This window comes from Equus caballus, chromosome 2, assembly GCF_041296265.1.
Source record: "Equus caballus isolate H_3958 breed thoroughbred chromosome 2, TB-T2T, whole genome shotgun sequence".
NCBI classification, from domain to species: domain Eukaryota; kingdom Metazoa; phylum Chordata; class Mammalia; order Perissodactyla; family Equidae; genus Equus; species Equus caballus.
In genome coordinates this window covers 38170921-38198745 of record NC_091685.1, presented here as the reverse complement: position 1 = coordinate 38198745, position 27825 = coordinate 38170921, and the positions used below count along the sequence as shown (strand labels likewise).

General features: G+C 47.2%; 1 protein-coding gene across 3 annotated transcripts in view; it reads left to right on the top strand.

Annotated features, from left to right (window-relative positions):
* The window catches only part of KAZN (kazrin, periplakin interacting protein), a 1019918-nt gene that overhangs the window by 559795 nt on the left and 432298 nt on the right, over nucleotides 1-27825 (top strand). For 2 of the 3 annotated variants that reach the window (XM_070252888.1, XM_023627332.2), the window contains one exon: nucleotides 22709-22952. In XM_070252888.1, the coding sequence (XP_070108989.1) occupies nucleotides 22709-22952 (244 nt within the window). Of the gene's footprint in view, nucleotides 1-22396; nucleotides 22587-22708; nucleotides 22953-27825 lie in introns of those variants that run through there. The other variant, XM_070252909.1, reaches the window with a different exon arrangement.

The window sequence follows — 27825 nt, the reverse complement described above, 5'->3', positions numbered from 1 at the left end:
ATTTTTTTTACCTTGGATTTTTTTTTAAAACCAAGACCAAATATAACCTTGCAAAAACGTACAAAGAATTCAAAACTAAGAACCGTGAGCAGAATCCGTTTTTCAGAATGCTTTTTTTTTGAACTATTGAGGAATGACATCAGATCTAGGGTTAAAGTCTCAGTGTAATGCTGCCTTCGCACAATAATTACACCAAAGAGAAAAAGACGTGTTATTACCGTCCAGAGTTGTTCAACTTCTCTGTGTACTGAACCCCTGCTCAACAAATCCACTCTGCAAAAATTACCAAGTACTCTTAGACTTCTGTTTTAGCTTTGGCCTAATTCAGTAAAATGGGCTCTTCGGGGGGTTAATCTCTGTTGGCAAAGCTGGTTTGAACGCCCCCTGTGAGATCAATGGCTGCATGCACCCATGCTATGTGAATTTTGCAAGTTTTGTGGCAAATTGGTCCAAGACTAAGGAAACCAGCATGAGAGCAGGGCCCCCAGCCCCAGTCAAGGCAGCCATCCCTCTGCATTCATTTGTGCTGCCTGAATTGGGAACACCATCGGCTGTGAGAATCCAGGCCAGGGAGAACAGCAGTGCCTCCCCTCCACCCGATCCCACGGAGATTTACCCTTAATCAAATGAGCTGTCCCTCTAACTAGGCTGGCTGAGCAGAGAGGAGAGCAGAGGATAGGTGGATCTAGCATTCGCTTGGCACCAGGGCACACACTGACGGTAAATTCAATGTGACCACTTCATCTGGAACCGTACCAAGAGCCTCCCCCTTCTCCAGCGCCAAGGCCTACGGGGGCGTGACTCTGATTTCCCGTGACCTCTGGGGAAGTCCTGTGGGGTAACAGGACCCAGCCAGTGCTTTGGGAAGGCCGCCCCCTGCAGCTTCAGGGAAGGCACCGCTTTCATCATCCCCGCTGCCTCTCTGTGACCAGTCCTCATGAGGCAGGCCAAGTCATTTTCATCATTTAATGGGTGGGTGGGAAACTTGTGAATGACTCAGTAGGTAACACTTTACATTCAAACGTGGCATTACAGGTTATTTCAATGACGGGCACTGGAACATTCGGGGCCTCGTACTTCCTGATGCAGATTACTGATGCGTCGTACAAAGGCTGTGCATTCACGTGGCCAGCCCTCAGACGAAGGGGCTTCAGGAGGTACTGGCACCAGTTCAGAACCCAGGGGGACAGGAGAAAGGGTCGCACAGTGCCCCGCCCCTGGAGCCCTCCTGGGTGAAAATGGTCCCAGGTTTTAAAAGGCTTCCTTTTCATCCAGTCTCCCAGGAGGAGACCCTCTATAATGCCTCCCTGTCCCCAGACCTCTGGGCTGTATGACTCCACACTCTGCGCTCAGACCTGGGAAGCAGGAACATAAAGCTTTCGCCTTTATGCAGTTTGTCTTCTGGCCTCCTGTGTCCTGGGCCAGCAGCTCTGTCACAGTGAGGCTCTTCCGGGGCTTTCTGTAGGTACAGTAACAAAGCCCCCGCTGAAGACCTGGCGGAGCATGTAGAGGCCTTTAAGACATACACTCGTGGGGGCTGGCCCAGTGGCGCAGCGGTTAAGTGCACATATTCCACTTCCAAGGCCCGGGATTCGCCGGTTCGGACCCGGGTGTGGACATGGCACTGCTTGGCAAGCCATGCTGTAGCAGGCGTCCCACATATAAAGTAGAGGAAGATGGGCAGGGATGTTAGCTCAGGGCCAGTCTTCCTCAGCAAAAAGAGGAGGATTGGCAGCAGATGTTAGCTCAGGGCTAATCTTCCTCAAAAAGGAAAAGAAAAGAAATACATGCGTGAACTTTATTTCTGACTCCATGGGTCCAACTGAGTGCTCCTGCTCTGGGAAGAGAAATGGGAAGAACTGGAGACACACGGTGGCAAGACTCAAGAATCCATGCTTGGACTCATGATTTATTTATGCGAGCGTATATACTTATTAGACTAAGCATTTCTGTAAGAATTAAGTGCTTGCTGTATATCTAGCGCTCTTCTGGGCATGGTTGAGTCAAGACAGGGAAGAAATAGAGAGAGCGTTCCCTGCCATGCAGAAAGCTAACATTCTACCTGTGGAAACCCTTCAGAAGCAATGATGTAACAGACCAGAAAATGTAACAGACCACTCTGGTGCTCGGCAGCTCTGATGGATGGGGAGAGGGTGGAAGTCCTATTTCATGCGTGAGAAGCAATACGCTTCTGATTCATTAAGCTCCTCTCTCCTCCGGGTCAAGAAACCCACTTCTCCTAAACAGCATAGAGCCTCCCACACTCTTGCTTTAAGCCCCCATGTGTATTTAGGGAAATTTAGCCGAACAATTCCATATAATGCATACCGCGCTCATCAAAAAGAAATTAAGTAGCTTTGTAAAAAGCCAAGTACATTTTCGGGAAGCTACTTGAGGTTTTCCCATCAACCTGTTTTCTGCAAAATGGAAGTATCAGAAATATACTTAAACCCAAACTAAATGAGTACAGGTCAGAACGCAAAGCAAGCCAAGTTCAAGTATATTATAAACCTGGCCAATAGCCTTCTCACTTTCTGTATATAAACATTTCTTTCACTTGAGTTGGCCCGTGTATCTTACTCCTAAGATTGCCACTTTTGGGGTTAGGGAAAGCAAAAATCCAGGCCCACCTGCAACTGTTATTTGAAACATCTTAATTAAGAGAAAATATCTTAAGATAAATATATTACCAATGCCAGAAGTGATTCAGAACTCTGATCCTATTTATCTCAGTCCAACTATTCCTATTGGTCTAGCTGATGGTCCTCTAAAAATGGATGTTATTATTCCAAGCAGCAGTGATTTCATGTCCTAAAGTTTCCAATGAATAATTTAAAGTGTGCATCTCAAAAACTCTAAAGAGACTCCGAAAAGTTTCCTATTTGGGAAAAATAACATGACAGCGGAACAAGATGGGAGCAAGTCACCAACTAGCTGGGTGACTTTAGGCAAGTCCATTGCCTGCTCTGGCCTTGGTTTCCTCATTTATAGCACAAGGAAGCCGCATTTCACGTCTGCCAGAACTTCATCAACAGGCATGAAATAGAGAGAGTTCTCTTTCTTAAAAATCCAGACAAGTTATCTCCGCCCACACGGAGCTCTGCCTTCATTCATCCAACCATCGTTCACTGAGCAGCTACTGTGGGCCAGGCTGGATGCTTAGGCACTGAGGGTGCCAAGGTGAGGGAAGACTCATCCCCACCTTTGTGAGCTTTCAGCCTAGTAGAGAAAACCGATAGTTACAGGGTAACGGAGGAAGTGCTGCAATGGAAGGGCTTCTGGAATGCTCCGAGAGAACAGGGCAGGGGCTTTCTCTGTTCAACCAAGACTTCAGAAAGGAGTTGGCTCTGCGCCCACATGGAAGAAAAGGAGGAGGAAGTGAAGGATGAAGAGGGGGAGGGGAAGGCGAGAGAGGAGGAGGAGGCATCCAGCAGAGGCGCTCAAGCAGAGCAAACAGCAACAGCAGGTGGAAAGATGCGGGCGTGTGAGCGCGTGGACCATCTGAGAGTTCTGGGAAGCAGGCACTGGGACCAGATGTGCCCTTCATGCCACACTGAAGATTCTGGGTTTATTCTTAAAGATAGTGAGGATCCACCGAAGGGGTTAAGCAAAAGAAAGAGCTGATTGAAACAATAGCACCTGAAGGCCACCCTGGCAGCCCGTGGAATGTCAATTGTTGGCGGGGGAGGGGTGCAATGAGAGGAGGTGGTCAGGGAACCAATGAGGAGGCTGTTGCCATAATCTAGGTGACAAGTGACAAGTAAGGGAACCTGAACTCCGTCAATGGCAGTGGTCAAATAGAGGAGGAGGCAGAGTTGAAAGATACTCCGGAGCTACAATGTTAAAGAGCTAGTAGTAATACATCCTTGAGAGTTCTGATTGCTCTTCTGTGCTATGGGCAACTTCTTTCAAGCCACTGAAGAATGCTACTAAATGAGGGCCCATTACATGTTTCTCTGCCAGCCTGCAAGCTTGTGAGGTGAGGAGGGGACAATGTCTGTGCCTTTCTTGTCCATATTATACCCCTAGGACTTAGTGTAAAGCCTGGCACAAAAATGGAATAAAACTCATCCCATTAGATGAACATGTCGTGGGTGGGTGGTCATTTCTCTTTTCGCATATTAACTTTGACAGTTCAGAATTCTTACCTGAGGCAGCCAGGTTAGTTGTGGCAGGAAAAAGAGCCCTTGATGTGGAGTTAGGAGATGACCGTGAGTCCCCACCCTTCTCAAATGAGATGTGTGACTTGAATAAGTCACTTAACCTCTCTGAGCCTTAGTTTCCTCATCTGTAAAATGAAGGTGACATTAGTATTGGTCTTTATAGACTGTGGTGAGGACTAAAAGAGGTTATCCATGACAAAAGTTTAGTGGAGTGCCTGGCATAAAGTAAACATTTAGTACATTCTACTTAGATTAGAATGGAAGTATAGATGAATGGATGGATGGATATGACAATGGATGTATAGATGTATTAATGATGGATGAATGAACAAGTGAGAGGAACATTCTGAGTAGGATATACCTATCAGGTCATGCTCTTTTTCAGATCAGCCTCAATCCCATTTTGTGGCCATCTGCGTAATAAATTGGTTAGTCTGAAAACTTAAAAAGCTGCCTGGTCTTGGTTTTTGTGAAAGTCCTATGGCCTGCTGCCATTGAATGCTGAAGATTTAAACTTCTTATTTTAGGTTCTGTCTAGACACCTCTCTAAATAGGAACTTTATGCTAATCTGCAGGTGTTGCTTATGAACAGGTTATTTCTAAATAGTAGCTGGTGCATTACCAAAACCAAAAAAAATCCAAGCACAAATAATACTTATTTAAGACTAAGGTCTCCGATGGGAGGAGTCCTAGTCAATTTGTCCACTCCTCCCATACCACCTGGTCCCTGCCTAGACCCTACCCAATTACTGGCAGATCAAAGATTCACAGTGGGTATAATTAATTAAATGCATTTTTACTAATTAACTTAAGAACTGGTAAATAGGGCCTCCCTTTGGTAGTTTGAAGATGCTGCTACTGGTGCTGCTGATTAAAATGTGAAGCAAATCTGGCTGGAAACTAGCATGTAATGAATGGGAGCACTTTCGCAACATTTCTTTTAAGGTTTGTCAAATTGTATCCTACTGATATTGCTAACCCCCTTTAATCAGTAAGTATAAAATTCATCTGAGAGCATAAAATATATCCGACAATGGCATACATCAAATCCCAAACTGAACATTCAAAATAAATTGTATCGAGATTTTTGTCACAATCATTGATTTCTGCTTTTCAAGCTGGTTTCTAGGGCAGCCACATAAAAGTTAAATACAAGCTATCTATGGGCTCATTGGATTGCGGTAATTCATTAAACCAACGGTGGCTTTAATAAATCTGAGCATAAAGATTGCTTCCACAGACACCCTCAGCTTGGAAATGTGCCACTAATCAAAGAGGGTGGGAAAACTCATCTTGTTGGCACACGGGGGAGGTGAGAAGTAGCTTTGGGGGGTTGCTAAAGGCTGGTTTCCAAGAGGAGCAGTGTATTCAGCAGTGAGAGCAAACCCCTGGGGAGCTGAGGACCCTGTGGCCCACCCCTCCGCAGCTAGTGGTCAGTAAACGGGCAGTGCCGGCAGTTGGTTCTTTGAACACAGCTGGTTTTAGTCTTAACTGTGAACCCACTTATTGAGGGGTCTTCGGTTCCATTGATGGCTTGATTTCCCCCGTTGTGTTCACTTCCCAATGATGATGCTGATCACTGGGTTCTTAACAATTTACAAAGCATTTTCACACTGAGCGACTTCCTTAATCTCATAGCAATCCTGGGAAGGACAAGGCTGAGATTATTATTATCCCCATTTTACAGATGAGAAAACTAAAGTTTAGAAAGCAAAGTAATTTGCCCAAGGTCCCACACTGGCAGAGCCGGGGCTAATAACCTCAGTGTCAAAAGCTCAAGTTCTGAGTTCAAACCCCACCTCCATGACGTACTAGCTCCATGTCCTTGGACGGGTTCTTTAATCTTTCAAGACCTCAGTTTTGTCAACTGTAAAATGGAGATTTAATGAGCTCCTATGGATCAGATGCATAACGAGCACTTAATACATGTTTGCTATTATTCATAGAGAATATCAGGTTGTATCAAAAAGAAAAACAAATCGGACAAGGCCTGGAAAGTAACTAATGGAAATTTCAAGTTCCGTTTCACACCGGGGGAGGAACACTCGCCCTTGTCATGCATTAGCCTTTTCCGACTGTGAAGCATCCTTCTTGTTGGCGGACGTTAAAAGAAGCTCGTGATATTTCAGTCCCTTTCAGCTGTGGCTCATTATTGTAAATAGCGGTGCCATGAGGCGATGAGAAAAGAATTTAAATACACTGACTGACAGAATTTTTAGGGAAAGTGAAACACAAGAAGATAAAAAGCAATCAGAAAAAAATTTGCATAAACGCTTGTGATCTCAAAGGTCATTGATTCGAGAGTCTACTAATGGAAATACGTCTTTTTAAATTCTGGGTGATTATTTAATTGAAAAGGAAAGAATTTAAATGAATCAAGTCGTAGGAGCAGAGAAGATTTATGTCGACTGCAACAAAAAATGTATGTCTCTTTGGGGAAAATTGGTCCATTCATATACAAGTTAAAATTTAGGATAGAGTAGTAAATTTGGCCATTTGTTAGAATTTGGTTCAGCACCTTAAAATATGTTGGTATTAATGTACATTATGAATTTATTTTTAAAAATCAGCTTCCTATTACACTCTTATTCTATTTAGGAAATAAGATGTTTCATATCCATTAATTTACTTGAACTTTACAATGACCTCTGGAAATAAGCACTATCATTCTTACTTTATGGGAGAGTGTAATATATACTTATGGAGGGCATTTTTGTCTTTTTTTTTATCCCCAGTGCCTGACTAATAAAAATGTAAGTCAAATGTTATAGCGGAACCTCCTGAATGTTCTGCTTATTACATTAATCTCTTCCTAGAAGGCAGCACCTTTAAGAGCTCCGGCCTTACCATCAGTAGTCCTTAAGTTCAAACCTCAGCTCTGCCACTTACTGACAATGTGACCTTCGGAATTTATTTCTTGGAACCTCAGCTCATAACAGTGTTAATAATACCTACCTTGAGGAGTTATTATAATAATTAAATTTCAAGATGATAAAATGAGGGGAGAAATGTAAAGTACTTAGTACAATATCTGACACATATTCATGCTCTAAAATTGTAGTTTTCACTCTCTCATGAGTATACTTAGAAATGCTAGGATAAGCATACTATTTGACCACTACTGAAATTTCTTTTTTTTTGAAAGCCTGCCTTCATCACCGGATTCGAAATGAACAGGAACAAACCAAGCAGCTGGTGTATGGCTGGATGAGGAGCAGGACCAGGGGTCTGGCGTGGCAGCCAGGCAGGAATTCTTAGAGCTCCTGTGAAAAGCCTCCCTTTAATTTCATGCAATGAGCCGGCATTAAGAGATGGCAGGGACTCCAGTGTGAGGCTTCCTGCGGCCGTTCGCACTGGGCCCATTCACTTTATTATTTTCTAGGACATCATACAGACCTTTGGCCACGTGGGGGAAAAATATGTTCATCTAATAATAAGGGATAATTAGTACCGAGTGTGATTCATAGCTACAGGAATCCAAGTTTTTTTTCAGGGCATACTGTTAGGATATTTGCAAACTCACTGGTCGTCTCTGGGACATCCAGGGTAATTAAATTGTGTTTCAATCAGCTCAGTTTTCACCACGGCTGGTGAATGTATCTTTACAATATATTAATAGGGTAGCCATATAAGATGAAGAATTGTGTGACTGATATTAATAGATGCTGGAGGTTAAGGATAAGTGATTGGCAGCTGTGAGTTGGACAAGTTATGTGGTAGGTGAAGGATTAGGAGAAAAGGGTCAAACATTTAATGAGCATCTACTATGCTCCAGGTTTTAAAGTAGGAGCTTTCATGTGCCAGTCCACCTTATCCTCCCAACCTCCCTACGAAACCCCTCATCAGGGCCACAGTGATCCTCGCTGCCAGATCTCGGTCCGCCTTCACCTCTCATCATTACTTGGCCCATCAGAAGGTTTTAACAAGCCTTCCTTTAAACACTTTCTCTACCTGCCTTTCAGGATATCACACCTACTTTTTCCCTCCCACTTCTCTTCCTGTTCCATCACAGTCTCTTTTACTTGTTTCTCCATATGCCCCTGACCTCCAAATGTGGGAGGCCCCCAGGGTTCAGCCCTTGGACCTTTCCTTTCTCCATGGACCTGCATTTCTCAGGAGGTTTCATGCAGTCTGATGTCTCTGATAACACCTAGATGCTGACAACTTCCAAATTCATATTTCCAGCTCAAATCCATCGCCTGAACTCCAAACTCATGGAGCTCACTACCCACTTGCTATCTCCATTTGGATGTCAAATATGCATCTCAAAATTAGCACACACCTACCCCCAAACCTGCTCCTCCCACAGCCTTCCCAGTCGGTAAATGAACTTTTCATATTTCCAGTTGCTTAAACACAGAGAATTCAAGTCATCCTTGCCTTCTCTTTCTCTCACACATTCTACGTCCAGCTGCCAGCAAATCCTGCAGCTCTGTCTTCAGCATCTCTCTAGAACTCTGTTCTCTCTCTCTATGCTCTACTCACCTTCCCTCTACCCCACTACCATCTTTCAAGCTACAATTATAACTCACTAGACAGCAATAGCTGCCTAAATGGCTTCCTACACCTAGAGTTTCTCCCACACAGCAGCCGGGGGAATATTTTAAAGCATAAATCATCTCTTGTCACTCCTCTGCTCAAAACTATTCAGTGGCTCCCATCTCACTCAGAATAAGAGCCAAAGGCCTTACAAGTCCTTGGCTGTTTCTCACACAAGCCAAGGACTCTTGTACCTCTGGGCCATTGCACTGTCTGTACCTCTGTCTCAGCCACTTGACTGAGGACACTGTAAGGGCAGGGACTGGGTCTCCTCCATCCCTGGACCTCCAGCACCTAATCCACCACCCAGTGTAAACAGAGGAGCAAACATTGAGAAGTACTCGCTCTGTGCCCTTTATGCTCATCAACTTATTTAATCTTCACAACAATCCTATGAGATAGAAACTCTTAATATGACCATTTTACAGAAGCGAAAACTGAGGCACAGAGAAGCCAAGTGCCTTTCCCAAGGTCACAGACCTGGTGGAGGCAGACCAGGGATTTGACCCCAGACAATTTGGTTCCAGAGGCAGCTCTGTGCTCTTAGATGGTACATTATCCTGCCTCTTGGAAAGATGCTCTTGGCAGATGGATGGTGGACGAGTGAACGAATAAATGAGTGATAACAATGATTATAATGTGCACATATGAGCACTCCCCAGGTGTGCTAGCTACCAGGATGCCCTAGATTAGCTTCTCTGCACACAGTTTTCTGCAGAATGCTCTCGGGAGACACTCATGTCAAGGAGTGAGGAAGCCAGGATTGGGCAGAGGGAAAAGCTGGCAGGCAATATGGTTTGCCCCTGATGCCTAGAGGGAGCTCTGGAGCTGGGGTGGCCCTTCAGAGTGGTCCTAAATGGAGGCAGAGCGGCTGGCTTTTGTATCCAAGCCACTGGCCAAGGGCTGGTCCCCAGGTCGGGGCATAACTTGGGCGAGGCAGGCCCCTGCAGTAGAGGGCAATTGCTAGGGAGCGGTCCAGCTGGGAGTCTTTGGTAGCTGATACTCCCAGCCCTTGGCAGGAGGGTGCATGGGCCTTGATGAGGAGAGCTAAGGGCAACACTTCAGTATCCCCCAGACAGACTAAGGAGTTTGCACAATATCTCATTTAATCCTTATCACTGTCCTGTAATGAGTTAGGCATTTGTTATCCCCACTTTATAATAGAACAAATGGGAGCTTGGAGACATTAAGCAACGCGCCTAAAGCTGATCACCTAAGAAGGCAAGGCTGGGATTCAAGCCTGGTGTGTCTGACTAAAGGACTGAATGAGAAGCCCAGGTCATCATCTCTCAGCTGCTGCCCAGGCCTGTGCTCATCACCTCATCGTTGGGGCAGTGGTGTGGTGGCCGTAGACGTCTGTTGCCTGAGTCTGTCCAGTGTCCTTCTGCTAAATCATTCCCCCCGCTGTGGGCTTTGCTCCTTTCCCCTCCCTGCACCCCTGGTGGGGCCGCCAGCCCGATTCCCGGGGGCCTCTGGGATGGGCACACCCCCCGGGCCTGGTCAATCAAAGCAGCACCATGCCCCGACCCCGGGATAGGCCAATTCATCCCTGGGAGCCACAGGACAGAGAAGCGTCTCCCTCTAAGATGGCTAAAGCAGAATGATGTAAGCCTGGAGAAAGAAGGCCACAGCCATGCTCCCCCAGCATCCTCTGCATGGAGACGGCCAACCGCATAGGAGAGAATGAGAAATGAGGCAAGTACACAGAGAACGAGAAGGAGAGAGACCTGATGGCATTGCTTGAGCTCCCGGAATTCCTGAGGTGAGGCCTAGCTCTAGATGTCCCAGTTTCGTGAGCCGATAAATTCTCCTGGGTCTCTAAGCTAGCACGCATTGATTTTCTTTCACTTGCAGATGGATGACACCCTCAGGTCAAGGTGCCAGTTTCCAGAATGTATTAGTCAGGTTTTGCTGTAGAACAAACAGCCTCAGAGTCTCAGGGGCTTACAACAATATTCACGTTTCTCATTTACGGGTCTGTTGGTGAGGGTGTGGCTCGGGTTTGGCTGGGTTTGACTCCAGGCTGTAGGTCTGGTTCAGGTCTGTTCTGTGTGGCTTCCTTCTGGGGCTGAGACCAATGATCAGTTGCCTGCGGCATGCTCTTCTCATGGAGGATCACAAGAGCACAAGCGGCCAAGCCAAACTGTATGATCACATTTAAGGCCTCTGCTGGCTGCAAGTCCGCTAACATTCCAGTGGCCAAAGCAAGTCACATGGCCAAGCCTAATATCAATGGGACAGGGCACGGTACTCTGCTTACACTAGTGAGAGGGACTAAAAAGTCACAAGGCAAAGGGCGGGACAGGTAATGCTAGTATCAGAAGGGGCTGAGGAATTAGGAACAATAGTCCAATCTACCACAGATCGGCAAGGAGAATGAGGAGAGGGTGCTAAATGATTCCTAAGGCGGCAGAACATTCCAGCCCACCACACCAATGTCAGCTAAGGTGTCGTGTCCCTCACGGGCCCAAGGGAAGACCAGCTTCTGCTGGCGGTCTGTTAGAATTACAGCAGAGTCAGCTGAACCCCAACACCTTACCAGAACAGTGCACGCCTTCTCCAGGCAGCAGCTCTGTGTTCACAGAAACCAGATCCTTTCCAAGAGATCAAAATCGATTTTAAATAGACACAGCTGTTCCCTAGCAGGGGCATTGGAAGGGAGAGGGGCAGACACTACAGGAAATGTTTAGTTTCTTTTTGTTTTAAGTTGTTGGAATAACCAAAGAAGATTTTTTAAGGTTTGATTATTAATTTCGAGAAGAATCCGTTGACAAGTTTGCTATCATTTTCGAGAGAAAGAAGTGTGAGATCAAAGGATGTTTCATAGCAGAGGTGTTCACCTCATATTGAGTCGGAAGCGTCTCACAACCCAACGATCAGAAGTAGAGCTGGTTTGTTTTTTTGATGTGCCCCTCACATGGATTAATCAAAGGCCACCATTTAATTCAGTTCCACAGATGTTTATGGAACACCTCCCGTGGCCATGTGCTCACGTTCAAAAACATAAACGAATAATAATAGTGTTGCCACTGCAGGCCTGCATCATCTGGGCAAGTCAAGTTTTCTCCCAGAGTCTCAGTTTCTTCCTCTGTAAAGAAAGCACGTTTGACCTGTGAACTCCGAGGTCACCCCCTGCTGAAGCAAGGAGCATGATAGGGCTGAACAAAGATGTTCAAGTTTCTTCCCAGCGGTAAAGCCCAGAATTCCAGGAGCAGATGACTGATGACTGGATTCATGTTGCTTGCTCCCCTTCCACCCACCTCCCCAGAAAAAGGCTTATTGTTCCATTGCCATCCTCAGTTCAGGTGTGTATCTAAATTTGGTCTTCACTACGCTTTTCCTTCAACAGTACAAAGGGCGAGTTTGGGTGGAAGGAGGTAACATAAAATAGTAGTAAAGTGGAATCTACTGGCATCCCACTGACCCGAGTTCCAGCCCTCCCACTTGTTAGCTGTGGGACCCTGGGTGAGTAACTTAACCTTTCTAAGCCTCAGTTTTCTTATCTGTAAAATGGGGGTAATAATAGCTTCTCCCCCATGGGGCTGTTGTAAGTGATGTAAGTTAACTACTTAGCACCGTGTTTGATCTAAGAACCCACTAAAATCATTATTATAATTATCAGAGCATCGCTTCCATGCACATTTTCAGGAAAAACTGGATTCTCAATCTGTCAGCTCATTTAGACTCCTAGAAAGTCTAGGAAACTTCAAAAAAGAAGTTTATACTGCCACTGAAATTTCATGAAAAATGTAAAATAACTTCTTTCAGTGTTCTTCATATAAAAGTGTACATAGATTTGTAAAAGTATGTGTTACTTTGAACTAAAACAATAACGATAAAAAGATCTTAAAAACAATAGAACCCAGGGGCCTGCCAGGTGGCGCAGTGGTTAAGTGTGCACATTCTGCTTCGGCGGCCCAGGGTTCGCCGGTTCGGATCCCGGGTGTGCACATGGCATCGCTTGGCAAGCCATGCTGTGGTAGGTGTCCCACGTATAAAGTAGAGGAAGATGGGCACGGATGTTAGCTCAGGGCCAGTCTTCCTCAGCAAAAAGAGGAGCATTGGCAGCAGATGTTAGCTCAGGGCTAATCTTTCTCAAAACAAAACAAAAAACAATAGAACCTAGTTCCACCATGAAACCCTCAGAGTTAAGGTGAGATCCAGCCGCTGAGCGATATGTGTGATTATTTCCCGCTTTGTTTCCAGAGGGAGCTGACACACAAGAGGGCTGGGGCTCACTCTCTGAGTCTGCACCCTCCAGCAGGGCTATGTTCGCATCCTTTCTAATTTGCTCAAAGCTCCTCTGTGGGCTGGCCAGGGCGCTGGACCGGTCCGTCTTTTAGGAGACATTGAAGTTCATGCTTTGGTTTGATGCCTCCTAATGAATGACAGGACGAGAACCTAGATCTGTCTTTCTTTTCTTCCCAAAAGCTGCCTAGAGGACTCCGGCTCACCACTCTTCCCAAAGCTGTTAGGCTCCAGTGCTAAGTGACTTTCTGCAGGACTCCCTCGGGGCTCCTCATGACGGGGGAAGAACGCAGCTCTGTCTCTTTTTTCCAGACAGTCTCATCTTTTTGATACAGGAAGCTGTTTCAGAGCCTAGACAGATGTGTTCCTCTGCTGATGGTCCCAGTGGTCTGAGGGGCGAGGTAGGGAACCGCCGTGCTGGGCGGAGGGTCCAGGGCTGTGGATGCAGGTGCAGGATGCCAGAGAATGCTCGGTGAAGAGACAGTGAGCCGAGCCCCTCCTCTCCGTGCTTGTTTTTACATCTCTGCCCCACCCTTTTAAAACCAACCTCCTATTTCTTTGTTTTTCAAAAGGAACAAATATTAGTAGCTAGTTGTTCCTGGGCAGAGGTGTCACAGTACCATTTTACTACCAACATGGCTAGGATGCTGACCAAAAGCATGTAACTGACATTGTTCTGAGCAACTATGGTTCCCTCTTGAACTACACGCACACCTAATAACGTGGCCTGGTGGTTCCAAATACTGGATTATAAACTGTTTTACATCTCCCCAGCATAAAATAAGGCAGGTAAACCAATAAAGGTGCAGCCGATTCAGATAAATATGGTACTTCACAATTTACTGGCTAGAGACACCTTATCCCAATGAGCCAAACATTGGGGAAAACAGCTCTCTTCTAATTACGTGTACAGGTGGACAGCTGATCCCAAATATCAGGGCAGATGGTCGCAGGTATGGTCCTTCGTGGCACACTGGGTTGAACAGCCTATACTGTTGGGCTGATAAATATTTTTCCCAGGGCACTTTAGTACTGGAAAGGTTGAGCATTGACTCAAGGGGCAAGATCCAAGGCTCTTCCTGTACCGCTGCTTCCAATTCCCGAAAAAGGATCGTACGCATCACTGTATCCGAGACGCCTTCGTAGTGAGTCGCTGAGGGGCGCTAGGGTCTTGATTCCTCTGGTCGGCGCTTACTATACTGTCTCCTCGGTGGCCCTGAATGAGGGTCACACTTAGCGCATAAGCATCCTCGGAGTAGAAAGAAATGATCTAAGAGGGAAACAGAAGCTCACAAGAGTCTGAGCAAGGTGGGACTCTGGGGGTGGGAGAAGAAATGAGTGAAAAAACTCTCCTGCTGACGACATCATAATATGTAGTAATTATGATAAATGAGAGTGAAATAAATGAGAGAGAGAGCAAAATATGGGGAGAATGGGGTCCTGAAAATCACATTCTTGGAAAATCCCACGCTGCTCCTTGCCAAATCTAATGCATGTCTGTTAAAAAAAAATCCCCATCCCCCACGCGGTACCCCTAAAAAGTATAGAAAACAAATTATATAGGATGGAGATCATAATAATAATACTACCAGTGAGAAAAGAATAAATTACCCATTTACGGTAGGTCTGTAAAGTATTTCAAGCCACTGGGGTACCATTTCATGAGCCAAAAGAACTAATTTACCAAATGGGTCCCCAGGGCCCAGAAGAACTAACGCACCAGCCACCAAGGAGCGGCTCCCTCGCCTGCTTCTTCATCAGATCAGTGCCTTTTGCACAGAATGAAGGATGTGGGGCTGGAAGGGACACGGAGGTCCCTTGGTGCATCAACCCGCACAGGGACGAGACTGCGTTCATGGGTCAGAGAGGAAAACGGAAGGAAAGAAAAGATGAGACCTTAGAATCAGACACACCTGGGCTTGAATCTGGTTCTGCTACCTTTTAGCTGGGTAAGTGTGAGCAAACCTTCCGAGCCTGAGGTTTTTCCTGATCTGCTAAAAGCCTGAGCTTTTTCCGGATCTGGTAACACCTATCTTCAGGGTTGGGAGGATTCAGCCTGAGTTAGTGGAGATAAATGGACTAGTACAGTGGTGGGCCATAGTGGGTGTGCAAAGAACAGGAGCTGCACTTACAACTACCTCTGTCAGCATCACCATCATCATCATCATCATCTGTGTCCTCATCATTGATAACATCTATGCAGTTCTTTCCAGACACCAGGGACTCTGCCAAATGCTTCTCATGCATAGTTTCACTGAATTCCTCAACACGTCTATGAAGCAGGGAGTAATATTATCTTATTCTACTAATGAGGAAGTTAAGGCTCAGAGAAGTTAAGTAACTCATCCAGTGTTACAGAGCTCGTAAGTAGCAGGGCTGGGGGTCGAACCGTTATCTGACTAACTCTAGAGCCGACAGAACTGAAGCTACCCTGGCCCTCAGGGAAGGGTGAGATTGATGATGTCAGTTAGCACAGACTGGCCATAGATTATGGCTGCAGAGAGGGGGCTTCGGCAAGATGAGGAATTAGAGCTGAAGACTGGACCCTATTCTCTTTAGCCTTGTTGAGGGGACCTCAGTAAGACTGCTCTGGGGATGGAAAATAAAATGGCGCCCAACCCATGGAGACAGCCAAAACACGAGAGGGCAGGAGGTCCTACAAGACCCCCGGGGGTTGGAACAGTTCTTTGGGGCATAGTGACGGTTCTCTAGAGGCGGACATATTTGTCTCAGTGTTTTGTATTTTGCTTGTCTCTTGCTATTTGTCCACCATCACTCATGGAGGCTGTGACAGAGCCAAGAGCCAAGAGACCAGGCCATCACACACATTCTTTGTAAACCCCACACCACACCAAATAAGAAACACATCAAAAAACCAAGGAACATTCAAAGAGTGAAAAATACTGCACTTCTATCAAGAAATAGATGCTTTAAGTATATATGCTTATGTGGTTAAGTCTATGGTCAGTGTGTATATTTAATATTTATCTATTTCATACATAGAAGCTTCTGAATTATAAGTGATTATTAAAGGACTATTTGCAAACGAAGAATATGCAGAAGGACCTGGGTTTGTTAAATACATACACAGAGCAGATGCGCCTGACCAAGTTCCTGACCTGTACATGAGAAATTGCTTGGGAAGCCAAGAGGAGAATGTCACTCTTTCCACTAATAACTGTGCTCTGGGTCCACACGGAAATATGTGTGTGTGTACCATATCTACATACACATACACACACACATATAGTCAACACCTACACATACACATTCCCATCTCATAGCTGTTCGCGGTTCCCCCAAGCCCACAATCCTCTCCTATTTTTCCCTCCTGGTTTCTTTTTTCCTCCATCGCTTCATTTCGTAACTGTGGCGAGGAGGGTGACTAATGGCAGTGGCGGCGGAGGCACTGCTGGGAAGGGAATATAGCTTGGCTTTTGGGGTTTCCTGCCTGTGCACTCTTCTCTGTGTCTTCGACTTCATCCCGCTCCTGGAGGGGGCCAGAGACCCCGAGACCTGGCTGCCTCTCTCTGAGAGATGCTTTGCCCTTTTCCCAAGAGCACATGTTAAAACCCACTCAGCCAAAGTAAACCGTGTAAGTGTACAAAAGATACATCTCCTAGATTGGCCGGGATTCGCATGTGACAATTTGAATAAACAGAGCATCCATCTGCAGAGAGAGAGGGTGATTCCCCAGGGACTCTCCAGTGGAGGGGGGTGGCGAAGACACGGGACAGACAGCCTGTAGAAGAGGAAGAGCAGAGAGCCCCGAAGCCATTCCTGAGGCTTGAAAGGTTCCTCGCATTTGTGTATTTCACACACGTGCATGGTGCTTTATGAGCATCTGTCCTGGGTGCCTAGAACAGTGAGTGTCAAACCTCACGGAGCACCAGACCCTCCTGGGCAGCCTATTGCGACTGCAGATACCCAACACCCCCCAGAGCTTCCACTTGGTCAGGAGTGGAGCCTGGGATCTACATTTTAACAAGCATTTTCTGGGGATCCATATTGAGGGGTCTTTATCCTCACTTTGAGAAACACTGGAACCAGCCTGAAGTCCAGAGATGTGCCTCGCAGAGCCTGGCAAGGGATAAGGGATATTGTTTGTAGAAACTTCATAATTTGAAGTTGAAGTGCAGGAGGCAGGACCACATTTCTCCCTGGCTCCTGTGGGCAGACACACGCAGACCCAAAGAAGAATCGGGGTTTCTCAGAGCGCTGCCTCCTGGACTAAGAAGTCCATGACATGCTGGCTTCTCTTTCAGACCTCCCCTTCACCACCCTGGGCTGTGTATGAACTTCACCTTGCAGGGAGGAGCCCGTGAATGCCACCTCCAGTTCCTGAGCCAGACAGAAACCAGGTCCTTGATTGAGTCAGAGAGAAAACTGGGCCGCGTGTGGGGATTGCTGAGTGCTGGCCCCAGCTCCTCCACTTGACAAACAATTATTGAGCCCTGGGGAATAAGAGCAGGAGGGACTATGCATGCACTTCCCCTCATGAACCTTTTTGTCCAGTTCTGTGATCTTAGGACAACCCCTTTAACCTCAGCGTCTTAACATGCCAAATGCAGATTACCAGGTACCCTTCCACCCAATAAAGGATAAAATAAGATGAGAGATTTGCAAGTACTTTGAAAAGTAAGAGGTGACCAAAGATGAGAAGGGTTTTAACGAGAGAAACAAGTATTTTCGTGGATGTGGAGTTCTGGGGTATGGGGGAGATGAATTTGCTCAGTCAACCACAAACTCTTTGGAGAAGCATCTATTGAGCACCAGGCAGTGGAAGCACAAAGAAGAACTGAACACAAACCCTGTTTCCTGAGGCTCAAAGACCAGCTGGGCAGGTGCATGTGGTGGGAGGAAGGTGCAGTCTTAGCCAGGGCCTTGTACTGCCTGCAAGAGAAATCATCAAGCTAGCTCAAGAAAAGGGCATTTATTTCTTCCAAATTCCATGGAATCCAAGACAAAGCAGAATAAGCAAGACTCCCTTGGGGACCGTAGTCTCAGGCGTTAAACCCAGTGAGCCAAACTGATGGTGACTTAGCTCTCAAATCCTTCAAGTTAGCAAATACACAAAACAGTGATCAATGGTGATAATGTGCTATGAAAGAAGCAAATGTTGAATGTTACACCTAAGAGACGAAAGGGAATCGGATGCAGAGAGCCAAGGAGACTATTCAAGGCAGAGGCAAGAGAAAAGGCAAAGGCTGGGAGGTCGGAAAGAATTAAGTGACACGAGTGTAGTGAGCAAGGGGAGTGGAGTACAAGATGAAGTCAGAAGTCCGATTGTGCAAGACTGTGGGCTCGCTCTTCTACTTCCAGAACTCAGGAGGTGCCATGTGCACCAGTGAGCTGGCGCAAGCCTGACAGTGCATGGTGCTAGATACACGTCAGTAGCATGATGGACCATTTTCTAAAGACTCTGGTTTTAATCTCTACCAACTCCTTGACCAACATGGCTGCAGGGGCCCTTGCTGTCTCTGGGTCCCCGTTTCTCCATCAGTATACAAAAAGGGTGCTGGAGTAAATGATCCCAAAGTTGCCTTCCAGGACTGAACAGCATCATTTGGCGGTCGGGTGGGGGAATCACATATATTGGGTTTCCTGGGACAGTTCCAGTTTATGTTGCTTGTCCCAGCTTCATTATTCACAGCACCCTCTTTTTCTCTCAGAATTGTCCCAGTTTGGACATTAAACTATGAGGTCACTCTATTTTTGGGAGAAGGGAGATGCATATGACACCGCTGTCAGCAGTGGGTTAGGCTTTTGCCTTGGTTCTTCTTAGGAATTTTCTTTTTCTGAGCAACAATGGTTTTGCAGACTTTCCAGAATGCCTAGGCAAACTTTGATGGGCACCAAATGCACATGGCACAGTTTGCTCATTGTGCTCAGAAAGATCAGACACTCGGCAAATACTGGTGGAGGCCGGCGAAACTGCGTAAGGGCCAGTGCACTGTTAGAGCCTTGGATGGGCTTTGCCTGATGGGGAAAGATAGCAATCGGTGACACTGGGAAAATGGCAGCAGATCCCTACGAAGGGAACCCCTTTTCTGACTTGGTTCTTAACATCAGCTTCCTTGGGTCTGAGGCGGGGGCTCCTTCAGAAACATGCAGAAGAGAGGATACTGAACCAGAACGCACAGTGCTGTTAAATTCTCCTAGTTGTGGACCCCAGAGAAAGCGAGCTATGGATGACAGACAGCTTTGGAGGCCTTCCCCCCACGGTTTATATGTGTCTCTAGAGAAACGAGTTATAAATGCATCTCAGCCCTGAGATAGGCAAGTGAGCTTGCAATAGGGCATCAGGCAAGCGGAAAAGGACATGGATTCCATGACTATTTTGTTGCCTGAGATCACCTAAGGAGGAGCAGAGGTGGACGTTTGGAGGAAGAAAGACTAGTAACCATTTTGGTTTAAATCAAGTAGAATCTAGAGGGTAACTGATTTCAGACTTTCTGTTTGAGATCTGGTCCTTTTGTATATGGGTGAACATAAGGAGACACAGCTGGGAAAAGCCCCTTTTTTCATGTTAAGAGAAAAAAATCTCAAAAAATAAACTTCTTTACAACCCTAGGAGACGAACCCAGGAGTTTCTGGAGTGAATGTCTTGAAATCTCAATGGCTGTACTACACTGGGGAAGAAGAGACAGAGAGAGATGAGCAGAGACCCAAAGAATGGGTGTTTGCTTTCTTTTCTCCTTGTTAGATTTTTTTGTTTTGTTTTGACCTGATTTTAGGATTCTGGTGTGTGGGAATAATCTCACTGAAGAGGAAAATGAGTAACACTTGGTCAGTTTGTTTACCGTACAAACACGCTCACACACATTCATTTGCAGAGTGCTTACTATAGGTTAGGTGGCAAGGATGCAAAGATGAATAATACATAAAACGGACCCTCCTCCTCCCACGCAGAAGCTCTCAGGGAAGTGGGAGAGACACGTCAACAGATGAATTACTGTGCCTTCTGATGACTGCTGTGACGGAGGGTGAGCATACACGCACACACGCACACGTGCACACACACACACATCTCCAAATAGAGCTGCTCTTAATTGTCTTTCAGAAGGTTTGTTCCCAGGACACCCCTTCTCCCCCTTTTTCTGGTATTTGCATATATGCTGACTTTTTTTATGGAGGTGAAATTTACGTAACATAAAAATAACCATTTTAAAGTGAACAATTCAATGGCATTTTGTACATTCACAATGTTGTGCACCCACCACCTTTATCTAGTTCCCAAACATTTCAAAATAAAACCAAAATAAACCCAGTACCCATAAAGCAGTTACTCCCTATTCTCCCTTCCCCCAGGCCCTGGCAAACACGAAGCTGCTGTTCGTCTCTATGCATACGCCTATTCTGTATATTTCATACAAATGGAGTCATACAATATGTGACCTTCTGTGTCTGGCTCATTTCACTTAGCATAATGCTTTCCAGGTTTCTCCAGGTTTTAGCATGCATCTGTACTTCATTCCTTTTCAAGGCTGAATAACATTCCATTGTATGGATATACCACAATTGGTTTATCCATTCCTCAGCTGGACATTTGGGTTGTTTCCACCTTCTGGCTATTGTGAAGAGCGGTTCTGTGAACATTCGTGTACAGTTTTTGTTTGAATGTATGTTTTCAACTCTTTGGGCTGTAGACCTAGGAGTGGAATTGCTGGGTCATATGATAATTCTATGTTTAAGTTTTTGAGGAACCACTAAACTGTTTTCCATAGTGGCTGAACCATGACATCCCCCTTTTGAAGACCCACAAAGCTCTGTGGTTTTGAGGCTCCTCCGTGACTCAACTGCAGGACTTCAAAGCACTGAACCGCAGTTCAGAAATACACCAAGCAGTCTAAGTGCCTTGGTTGGTCAGTGGATCAGAACTTGTGCTAATGAGACTAAGGTCAGGGGTTCAGTCCCCAGCTGTCCAGTTAGCTGAGCAGAGTGGACAGAGTGAAAAATTATGTCTGCTGCCACATGTCCCACCATCTAATACTGTCCTGCCCTCTTACAACAGCTTGTTAGTGGTCACAGGGGGATGGAGCAAGAGTGTGTTTTTACAGTTCCACATAAAAGGAAAAAATCTAGCACTCAAGGCATAGTGGGACTAACTTGGAATCAGATGACTGCTTAAATTCCAGTCCTGGTTTCCCCTGATTTCTGTGGGCCCCTTGGGTAAACTGCTTAACCCCCACCCAGAGCCTCAGTTTCCTCACCTCTCAAGTAGGAATAATAATCCTTACTCCAAAGAGATGATCATGCATCGGAGGCACTTTGCACACAGTGGGCTTCCGGGAAATGCTGTTCCATCTGAAGGGTGGGCGACCTCAGTCCACGCCAGAGCATACCTTGTGCTTCTGCAGGAAGCTCTCCCCAGGCTGACCAGCTGTGGTGGTGGTGTTGACCAGGCTGTGATGGAGGTGCGCCTTGCACAGCTGTCCTCAGGGTTGCATTGGCTGTCCCCAGGGTTATATTGGCTGTTTTGAATTGTCCTCTTTGCATGGAATGAAGCTTGCCATGGTAACAAGGTCTGGCGGCTGGAATCCAGAGGGCCCCAGTGAAAAATGCCAAGCCTGTTCTCTGGGAGAAAGAGGAGCTAGATGGGGTTCAACTTCATGGTTACCTCAGCTCTCCTGTGAAGAGGGGATCGGTAAACTGAGGCAGCAGGGCCTCAACACTCCTACTCCCAGTAGGAGGAGAACGGGGGAAGCCCCACTGTAGCCTTCCAGTCTGCTCTCCTGGCCTCATCCCTCTCGCCCCCAACAATATTTAGCCCCGCTGAGAAACTTAGGACCTGGCTAAGGCCACCCCTCCACCTCCGGTGCACACCCTGCCCCCCCAGGGGTTCGGGCTGTGGGGAGGCCAGAGCGAGAGCGGCCCAACCTGGGGAAGAACAGAGCGCTCCTTGGGGCAAAGGGGATGGCGCAGGTTGGGACGGTGGAGGTGGAGATGTGGGGGTGGAGAGGGGTGGGGTGGGGGTGGAGAGAGAGAGGCCCGCGGGGCACCAGCCCAGCTCCCCGTTGCACGTTTCCTACCCGCGTTTTAAGGAAACGGCAAAGCAAGAACTCCACTCCCAAGCTCACACAAGCTGTCCCCTCCCCCGGAGCTCCATCCCCGCTCCCCTCCGGGGCCCCTTTTCCGAGCACCCCTCTCTCCCAAGCACCCACCTCCCCCCCCCCAGCCCCAGCCCCAGCCCGCCGCGGGGCGCTAGTTCGCCAGGGCGGGGGCTGCCCCACCGCTCCAGGGAGGGGACCGAAGGCCGGCCTTGAAGCAGGCGCCCCCCATCCCTGACCAGGAGCGCCCCCTCGGCCCACACCCGGCCGCCGCCCGCCGCCCCCGCCCCCCAGGGGGTGTGTCCCCGAAGTGGGGGGCGCGGGAGGCGGAGGGTGCGCCCCCGCCCCCGGCCCAGGCCCCCTCCAGAGCGCGCGGCGAATGGTAGGCTCCATTGAAAGAGTGCCGGGCGGCGCGCGGTGTCCTTCTCCGAGCGGCTCTCGGCACCGGGGTCTCGGCGATCGCTGCTCCTCCTCCTCCTCCTTCTCCTCCTCTTTCTCCTCCTCCTCCCCCCGCCGCCTCGCTACCGCCGCGGCTCCGGCTGGAGGCGCCGCTGTCATTCCTGCGCCGGAGGAGCCGGCGCTGCCGGTGCCTGGGGGTCGGGGCGCGGGGGAGCCGGGCCGCGGGGTACCCAACAGGTAGAGCCGGGGGCGCCCGGCCGCGCGCCCCCTGCGCATCATGCAGCTCTTTGTCACCTCTCTCGCCCCCAGGCCAAAATCCTGAGCATGATGGAAGACAATAAGCAGCTCGCGCTCCGCATCGATGGGGCGGTCCAGTCGGCCAGCCAGGAGGTGACCAACCTGCGAGCCGAACTCACGGCCACCAACCGGAGACTGGCGGAACTGAGCGGCGGCGGCGGCCCCGGCCCGGGCCCGGGAGCGGCGGCCAGCGCCTCGGCGGCGGCGGCGGACTCGGCGGCGGCGAACATGGAGAACCACCAGCACAGCGCACAAGGTAGGGATCGCCCGCGCCTGGGGCGGAGGACAGGCGGGCGAGCAGGACCCGGGCGCGGAGGTGGCCGCGGACTCGGCGCTCCCCAGGCCCGGGGCGAACTCGCCTTGCATTGTGGCTTGTAACCCTTTCCGCCCGGCGCGGTGGCCACCGCTGCTCCCCTGTTGGGAGTTGCAGGCTGCTGTCATTAACGCAAACCCGGGCGCAGTGTGCACGGGTTCACGCGGTCACACTGGCCCCGGCCAGCGTGAGCGAGGCTCAGCTGGCGGGTCCCTTCCGGCAGCAGAAAGTGCCCTTTAGATGGCATACGGGCCCCAGCTCCGTGGGCAAACTTTTCACGCCCGGGCCTTTGCCCCCACCCCCGGCAGGGGCGAATGCCACAGCACCCCGCAGTTCCGGAGGCTCCTTCCTTTGGAATGCCTCTTTCCCCTGAGAGCGAGTCCAGGCTCTGCTGCCGTGTTTGGGGTAGAGGATTGGACTGGTTTGCACTTTTCTCCACGGATGCCAAATCCCTTGTCTCGATTGCATCTGGACTTTATTTTCTCCCCATTTGAGATCGCACAGGCGATGCAATACATTGATGCAACAGTAGATGCTCTGCCCGGCAGGGAGTTAAGATTTCCAGCAAATATAAACACCTAAAGCACTTTCCAGGGGAAATCTTAGCCCTCACAGGCTGAGTGATGGGCTCCTGGCGAAATGAAGGTGTAGCTGGTGGATTGCAGGGAGCCGCTCCTTGAAGGTACTCTTTGCAATTTAGAGGAGGAGGGGAAAAAAGACAGCTGGTCTGTGTTGACATTGACAGTGATGAAGCTCTGAATCCCCCTGCAAGGGTTAAAGGTGGAGGAAGCATCCCAAAAATGCACTGTTTGTTTTCTGTGAATTGAAAACTGAAAGGGTAGGCTGGCTTTTCAGGATTTTTTTTTTTCTTTTCTTTTCTTTGCCTAATTGCCCTTTAAGAAATGGTGTCACTGGCTATTAATATCATTTGAATTGTAAAGTAAACTGCTGAAATCCAGAACATGACAGAAAAAAATATCCAGTCCAGGAGGGCCACTTGTATAAATATGCCACTTGATGAAGGATGAGATACCGATGGCTCAGTGGCTCAAAAGGATTTTCTGGTTTTGCTGTTATTTCAAGAGCTTCTCCTAAGTGTTGAGAGGGAGTCTGTTTTCTTATTAATGCCTTCTCTCCATCAGTTTCTGTTTCCTCCTTACTTTCTCGGGGAAGGTGTGCTTTTTGGGGTGCGAGATGTTAAGCCTGAACATTTACAGTTTTCTATTGAATTCCAAGTCAGACCTTAACTTGGTACTTCAGGGGTCCGTCAAAAGTCTTAGGCACTGGGGCAGTAATTTGGTACTGAAGTAGCCATGACTAGCCATGACGTAATGGTGGGAAGGTGTTGTGAGCCTGGTGTTTGCTGCACAGTTTTCAAGGTGGATATCTGCTTATTCTGTCAATTATCCCTTGCTGTGTCGTTGTGTGTGGAAGATGTCCTCTGCTGGTACCTGAGCAAAAAAAGAGGATGCTTTACTTTTTATAGGCAGGGACTCTTGCAACATTAAGAAATAGCTAAGAACTGGCCTTCTGCTAAGAATCAAAAGCCGTGGTTAAGGGGACTGAACAATGCTGGTTTATTTCCCACCGTCTGCCCCTGTCCTCAGCCAAGGAAAAGTTAAGTGGCTTTTATCTGAGTCCTGGGTCTCGTTGCAGGCTGAGCATGCTAAGGAGGTCAGTGCAGCAATGATCTACACATCCAACTTGGAAACTGAGATGCTTAGCTGATGCTTACATTGCTGTAGTGGAGCAACAGGGGCTGTTTCCTTTTGCTTTTTTCCTACAAAAATGCACAAGGCTGTGGAAATGGAAATGGCTTTTGGATCTCTTGATATCCTTAAAAACACACAAACCCAGCAACTCCTTCATGCTCTCAGAAGCACGTCTGCCCCTGTCAGTGGCTTCTGTGGGTGGCTGGTTGAAGGATGGTCTTGATTTTTCCTCTGTGTACCACGGGTATTTTCCAAAACCTTTCCTCGAGGGCATTTAGTGATTTTATAATCAGAAAATAAAATGTGAAAGGTTTTCACTGAACTTAATTGTTGGCCACATACCCCTCTAAATTGATGAGAATTGAAACCGATGTGATGGTTGAAAAGAAAACAGCCCCCATGTAAATTCAGTGGGGCATCGTTTACTTTCTCTATAGCAACAGTACTTCAGTCCAGGACTTTTTACATTATTTAGCCTCTGTGAGTTTTTTTGCTTTTGGTTTTATTTTGTTTCATTTCTCTCGTGACCTGTGGCAGCGTTCTGCTAGAGCAGAAACCCTGTGCAGAGGTGGTCTGGTAGTTTCTCCTGCTGGTGCTTTTGTATTCTAAAGGTTCTCTCCAGTTACTTTAACATGTGGTTGATAGGTTTTCTCAAGCATCTTCGTGATACACCTCCAGGAAGGCTCACAGAAGCTCAGCTCCTGGGGATTCCTGACTGTCCCTCTGAATTAGTCTTCTATTTCAATTTTGTCTCTGTTGGTGCAATTTGATGGGCCCAAACCCTATGAGCATTTAGTGCTATTGAGTTATGACTTTTCCATCAAGGTTTTGAATGAAATGAGTATCTTTCAAAATGCAACTGTATAAGTCATCTTTGAACCGAAGGGCACATGTCAAGTGCATGCTAATGTACTTTTAATAATATTAGCTCAAATGGTTATGGGGAAGAGTCACCTTTTGCTCTCCCTGCCCAGAAATTGTTAAGTTCATTTTCAAATTTGTTTGTTAAAAAAATTTTTTTTAATGAATTAAACGAGCTCATCTATCCACCATTGGATGTGTTGTTCCAGTGACGATACCCTGACAGTACATGAGTTGATGAAGGAAACTTGGGTTTTCCTAGAGGTTTAATGCAGTGTGTCATTTAAACAAAGTATTAACTTGGTTGGTACCCTCTGTGAGCTGGCATGGTTGCTATGTAACAGAGTCTAGAAAGTGAACTGCTGAAAATCTGGGCTTTCGACACTTTGCAGGATCTTCTTTCGGAATCTCTGTTGAAAGAACACTTGGCAGCCAGCCCATCTTCTCTCTCCCTGCTTCAAGTGAGTTGGATAATCCCTAATGAGGATGCTGGCATACCGTGCCGAGGGCATCCGTGCAGGGTGGCATATTTCACAGCTCCGGAGCTGCGTCTTGGGTTGGTGGGGTCAAAACTGCCTTTGACAGGTGGACAGAAGGATGCTTGGAAAGCACAGAGCCAAGCATTTGTTCCAATTCCTCTTGTTGTTGGTAGCCAGAGAACGGATTTGTTTAAAGTAACATTTCTAAGCTGTTTTCCTCAGCGTAACATCTCTGCAAAATGTGTTTAAAATGCTTGCTGTTCTTTGAGGGGAAAATATAGCCGTTTGTTTCTCTGAAAATGTTTTATCTGACGAATGACTAATATTAGATTCAATTGGTTGCTTTGCTATGCACAGAATAAAACAATTAAGCACCATTGTACCCAATTCAAATAGGTGTTAACTGTATATAACATAAAATACTTATGCCCAGTAGGATGTATACCTATTGCCATTAGTTTGTTGTTGTTTTTGAGCAGATCATTGTATTTATATGCCTGTGCAAGTGGAAATGCTGATAGCATCTTCTTTAGTGTTGAGGACTTACTGCCTACTCCATTTGTTAGGGTGGGGGCTGGGAAAAGGATCATTTTCCTACACTTTTGTAAATTTCCATACATAGGATCAAATTTTAATTTTTTCTCCCCAGATGTGAAAATAGGCTGTACTTCAGGTCTGACTGCTCTTATCTAGCGTTACTACAACACTGGAAAATCTTTGGTGAAGTATAAATTACCTTTGGACTGAATTGGATGTGTGAGCAGTCTGTGGAGATGCTAGACGCTATTGCTTTGCAAAATAAGTTCTGTCTTTCAGCATCCTCTTCCCAATTCATTCTGCCTCTGCTCTCATTTTCCCAGGTAGACTTTTATCTTTTTTGAGAAGGGGAATTTTCAAACGGCAGAGAGGATGGAATAAAATGTGGTGGAATCTCTGGAGCCTTCTGTTAGGTTGCCCGTAAGTTACAGAGCTCATCGAGAAACACAGGCCTCGGTCTTCCAGTCATATCACTGGGCTGAAAGAGACGTGTCTCTTTTCCTAATCTGGTAGGCTGTCATGAGATGGGGTTTTGAAGTCCTTCCTGAAAATCACCATGCCTGGTCACGAAGAGATTACTTACAGATCAGCACAGCATGGTTGAAATTAGTTATTGATTGGCTATTATTTATTGTCTTTGGGAAGTGCGTTCAGAGGACCCCTTAAGTCAAGTTTCTGGTTCTGGTTAATTTCATGCTTCCAACATTTCATGATTTACTGAGGTTTTTCAAAAACGTCTTTGATATTAACCACAAGTCTAAGCCCATCTGATTTTTATCATAGGAGCCTAGTCACAGACCCTCCCAGCGTAAGGCAAGATCTCTTCTCCCCATTCCTTTACCCCTTGTACTCCCAGGACTGCTGGCACCTTTTAGGAATCCTGTAGGTTATAATTTGTGACTTCCTGGCTGCCAGTGAGCTTGCAGCAGATGGGCTTGGCAGGTGGGCAGAGCTTGTTGGAACACTGCCTGCTCACTGTGCAAGTCATATGGGGCCCAGAAGGTCAGGCTTGGGGTCTTGGCCATATTCACTGCATATTTTATTTGTATTTGTTGCTGAGTTATATAGCTAAGGAAAGTGAAGTCAACGTGAATCCCCCAGTTCTTTTCAGCCCTCTTCCAGATCGGTTTGTGTGAGCATTAGTGCTTGGCTTCTTACCCCCTGCCATCCATCAGGCAAGAACGGAACTCATCCTGCCCGCTGAGGCCAGGGAATGGGTTTTTAAGC